Source organism: Papilio polytes, unplaced genomic scaffold (genome assembly GCF_000836215.1).
Source record: "Papilio polytes unplaced genomic scaffold, Ppol_1.0 DF824191.1, whole genome shotgun sequence".
NCBI lineage: Eukaryota > Metazoa > Arthropoda > Insecta > Lepidoptera > Papilionidae > Papilio > Papilio polytes.
This window is the reverse complement of record NW_013525013.1, coordinates 1-4,660: the sequence shown is the minus strand read 5'-3', so window position 1 is coordinate 4,660 and position 4,660 is coordinate 1. Positions and strand designations below refer to the sequence as shown.

Here is a 4,660-nt window from a genome sequence, read left to right as displayed (position 1 = left end):
CGCACGCCGCCACCCGCGCCCGGCACGCCCCCCGCGCCCCGCGCGCTCCCCACCGACACAGAACCCAGCTCGCAGTCTGACTACAGCCATGTTACATGTGTATGTCACCCATCAGGGAGATGGTGACACACATCACGGAATTATTGATTATTGCTCTCCGCTTTGTCCGCGTAAAATTAAAAATAATAAAAACATCTCCTATGTTACGAGTACTAACTGATGACGTAGCTTTTTAATAGTTACAGAATTTTTCAAATCGGCCTAGTAGTTTTTGAGTTATTTCAATACACACAAAAATACAAATCTTTCCTCTTTATTATATTAAAGTACTCGTATGTATATAATATAGACATGACGGGTATTATTTTTTGCAGTTCATCGTTCAATTTCCTGTTTGGTCTATTTATAAAATGCTCTATCAGCTTCGTCAGTATGTTATATTTAGAATAGCGAAGATAATAATTAGTATCATAAGGAAATAAATGCTTCCGATCGATCAAGGTCGCGTGTATCTAGTACTAGTAGTTATTTTCAAACAGCGAAAAATTGTCGTGATCGCACATTGTGCTGCAGTGTGAATTATATGACTATAGGCATTTACGTGGAGATCCCAGAGGAGTGCGCGGCCGTCTAGGCCCGCGCTGAGCAAAAGCGTACTGGCGGCGCCCACGTCAGCCAATTCCACCGCAGCGGCGGCAAAGCGGTGAGCGAGCAGAGTGCGCTCGCATCTCAGCTCGCCGCGCCGCTCACTCCAGCGGAACACTCGCACGCCGCCATCGCTGCACACGGCACAATATTCATTGTGTGCAACTGAGTGCTTAGATATAATAATAAACAAAAGTATACCATGGACTGTCTCAAATTTACTTTAAAGTCCTTAAAACCAACCTGCATGCGGTGACGAGTAGGTCTTTAAGAGTTACAATGCAGTTTATTGCACCAACGTTTTTCTCTTCCGAAACCCACAGCATCTGCGGCGGCTCGCCCTCGGACCCCCACCCTGCGCCTTCCCTAACGCCTTCATCGACCGGCTCTTCGTCAAACATCGGTTCGATACCCTACGCATCTTTTAAGTACATTAAATGTGATAAGACTTAAATGTTATAGAGGCTCATAGCACATTGCAAGGCAATATCTACGCAAGTGTGCGTGTAGGTCCAATGTGTGTGAAGGAAAGCGCGCGATCGGGTTCATCCTGTTCTCGTATCTCCCCTTTACGTCCTGTCCATATCTGAAATCATGTTCTGCGCAGAATCTTGAGATGCTTCAGAGTTGCAAGCCACCATAATATTTGAATTGCACTGTATTATGTACATTAAATAAATTTGTAATAATATCTACACCTTCAAATCACCGAGGCCGAAGTGCGAAAGCAGAGAGCAGGACGGCGCCACGTCGCCGTCAAGACCGAGCGCGCCCAGCGACCAGGTGCGCACCGTACGGTCGTTGGACCCTGCACACACGCTACTATATTTCCGCCGCCCCCTTGTATTCTCTTTTACTTTGTGAATACTAGATGAACCCGTAATATGACGCAATGCTGCATAATATACAGGGTAACTGTCAGAACATAAGATATTAAAGGAAATGACTCGGTACTTAAATTTAATAAAGATTATGTAATAACTAGCTCTCGCCCAGGTCTTTTTTTCGCGGGGAATTAAAAAATATATAAGTAGCTTACGTATCTACACAAAACAATCCCGCCACCCAACACGCCTCAATCTGAACGCCGTGACATTGCGTTGCTTATTAACTTACTCAGCAGTTAATTAATAAACAATTCCATTTTTCCTTTGCTATATGATCCCAAAATATCTAGTTATAAAAATCAATACAAGTTGATCTTTTACTTCTTTACTTATTTACGAATTACCCGATTCTGTCCGCGTTACCTGTAAGAAAGTAAAGAAAGTCCGGAGGCACAGCGACGCATGTAAGATATCGCGAATGCGCGTGCAGCACGCGAAGGCAAGTAAGGGTCGTACACGCCCACAGGCGCGCCGTGCTGTCAAGCGAGGCGCTGACCAGGAGCCGCGTGCCGCGCGCCCACGCCAGCGCCGTGACCGCGGCCGCGTGCCCGCACAGCACGCCGCCAGCCCGTGCCCTCAGGCCGCTCGACGCATCGCGTGCACGCCACAGACGCACGCGCGCGTCGTGCCCGCCCGAAGCCGCCGCGCGCCCGCACGCGCTGGCCGTCGCGCACAGCGCGCCGAGGTCGTGCGCGCCGTCCTCCCAGAGCAGCGCCGACGGCTCGTGTCCCGTCGCACCGCACGCGTACACTTCTGATGAGCGGTCGCCTTATTCTTTACTCACATCTTAGTTTTAGACAGACGTTTTTTGTGCGTGTTAGGAGCACTTTCCGCGTTTTTCTATTCTACAGTTCTTTACATACGATTTAATGAGTATCGGAGTTCGTTCGCGAATCAGTGGTAGTATATTGTACACGTTTTTGCCGGACATCCTGTGTGTTATTACCGTTAAGGTCGAAGAATTTGAGTGTGCCAGTGGTGCAGGCGACGAGCAGCAGAGCGGCGGAGGGCAATGCAGCGAGTGCGTGCAGCGAACCCTCGCACGGTCTCAGCCGCGCCAGTAGCGTGCCCCGACGCGGTGACCACACGCACAGTGCGCCATCATCGTGCCCGACGAGCAGCCGCACGCCGGACCAGCACAGCGAGCGCGCTGCGGTCGCTCCCGGCGCCGCCAGCATGCGCCTTTGCCTCAGCTCTCTGGTCCATATTCTCGCGGCGCCGTCGACACCCGCGGAGGCGAGGAGCGCACCGCTGGGCGTCCAGCGTGCCGCCGTCACGCCAAACCGATGTGCGCCCGGGGCTCCGGCCGCCTCCAGCCAGCCGGCGCTGCGCCGCCAGCGCCACAGCCGCAGCGCGCCTTCGCCGCCGCCCGTTGCCAACAGTGCGCCGCTTACGTCCGCACACACGACTTCGCCTCTGTGCGCGCGGAACGTATGCACCACATGAGGGTTGAGAATTTCTTCATGCATCGTTCTCTCTGCAGATACGACATACATGTACACAAATCTCGCCTTCTGCTGGATTTAAATTATATGGAGTTCTATAAAAAAAATTTAACATAAATACTTACTGTAGAACAGCTGAGCTAGGCGTATTGTGTCCAAAGGCGCCGCGCGACGATTGTCGTGACCTGCGCTGACGTGGCCGCCCCGCGATACCACACGTCATACCTTGTCACATCAGCGGCCCCGCACTTGCGCTGTCATAAGGATAGAATAATTAAATAGCACACGTTAATCTATATTATACTTCTATACTTAAACTTATACTAATATTATAAAGAGGAAAACTTTGTATTTTTGTATGTATTGAAATAACTCAAAAACTACTGGGCCGATTTTAAAAATTCTTTCACCATCAGAAAGGTAATTTCTCTGTGAATAACATAAGCTATATTATATTATTACTAATGTTTAGGAAGTATTAATAAACAGCGTGTTTCTGGACGCCGGCGTTAAAAATTCACTAAACTATAACTTTTCTTGGCTTACGCAGCCTAAACCGTTAGGGGTATATAAAAATGATGTATAAAAGAATTGCAGATCTCAAAAAGTTCTACAGAAATGTCTGCTTCTTCTTCCGAAATCTATCTTTAACGGTTTTCTTACAATAACTACTTTTTTGTTTACAAAATAAATTAAAAACCTCACACTATTTGCAGCGTTCTTTTATTGGTTTCAGTATTAATCCTTATCCAAATAAATGCCTCTGTTATCAGGAGAATTTAGTGTAGAATAAAATTGTCCTTTGCAGTATTGAAATTGGACTAATAGTTTAGAAGATATCGCGAACACAAACAATAAGGGTAACCGAAAAATCAGCTTACAAGCTACCGGGCTTAGAAATTTGGAATCTTGCATCGGTAGATTTCTGTTAGATTACTACTAAGTTAACACTTTTGGTAAAAGGTTGAAAAAAGGGAGAGAATTAATAGGTTATATTTGTAATTTCACTTTCAAGTTTCATTTATCGAGAGAGAGAATTTCGAGTTTTGACTTTCGAGTTTTCGATAAGCGATATGCGTTATGCGCTATGCGCTATGCACTATGCGCTATGCGCTATGCGCTATTTGCATAACGCGATATGCGATTTTTGAGTTTCGACTTTCGAGTTTTCAATAAGCGATATGAGCTATGCGCTATGCGCTATTTGCATAGCGCGATACGCGATTTTCGAGTTTTCGATAAGCGATATGCGTTATGCGCTATGAGCTATGAACTATGCGCTATGCGCTATGCGCTATGCACTATACGCTATGCGCTATGCACTATACGCTATGCGCTATGCACTATGCGTAATGCGCTATGTGCATAACGCGATATGCGATTTTCGATTTTCGTGTTTCGAGTTTTCGATAAGCGTTGCGCGATATACGCTATGCGCTATGCGCTATGCAATACGCGCTATGCGCTATGTGCGTAACGCGATATGCGATTTTCGATTTTCGTGTTTCGAGTTTTCGATAAGCGATACGCGTTATGCGCTATGCGCTATGCACTACGCGCTATGAGCTATGCGCTATGTGCATAACGCGATATGCGATTTCTTATTTTCGAGTTTCGAGTTTTCGATAAGCGATACGCGTTATGCGCTATGCGCTATGCGCTTTGCACTATGCGCTTTGCACT

General features: G+C 47.1%; 2 protein-coding genes across 2 annotated transcripts in view; both read right to left on the bottom strand.

Annotated features, from left to right (window-relative positions):
• LOC106110679 (WD repeat, SAM and U-box domain-containing protein 1-like) overlaps positions 1-1,095 on the bottom strand; it is a 4,938-nt gene extending 3,843 nt beyond the window's left edge. The window contains exons 1-3 of the mRNA XM_013292576.1: positions 889-1,095; positions 602-779; positions 6-80 (exon numbers count right to left, since the gene is read on the bottom strand). Of these exons, the coding sequence (XP_013148030.1) occupies positions 6-80; positions 602-779; positions 889-1,046 (411 nt within the window). The 5' untranslated portion in view covers positions 1,047-1,095. The remainder of the gene's footprint in view (positions 1-5; positions 81-601; positions 780-888) is intronic.
• Positions 1,096-2,324: 1,229 nt separating this feature from the next.
• LOC106110677 (probable cytosolic iron-sulfur protein assembly protein CIAO1 homolog) lies at positions 2,325-3,001 on the bottom strand. The gene has a single exon (XM_013292575.1). It carries the CDS (start codon positions 2,999-3,001, stop codon positions 2,399-2,401), a length of 603 nt encoding a protein of 200 aa, XP_013148029.1. The 3' UTR covers positions 2,325-2,398.
• Between the last annotated feature and the right edge of the window lie 1,659 nt (positions 3,002-4,660).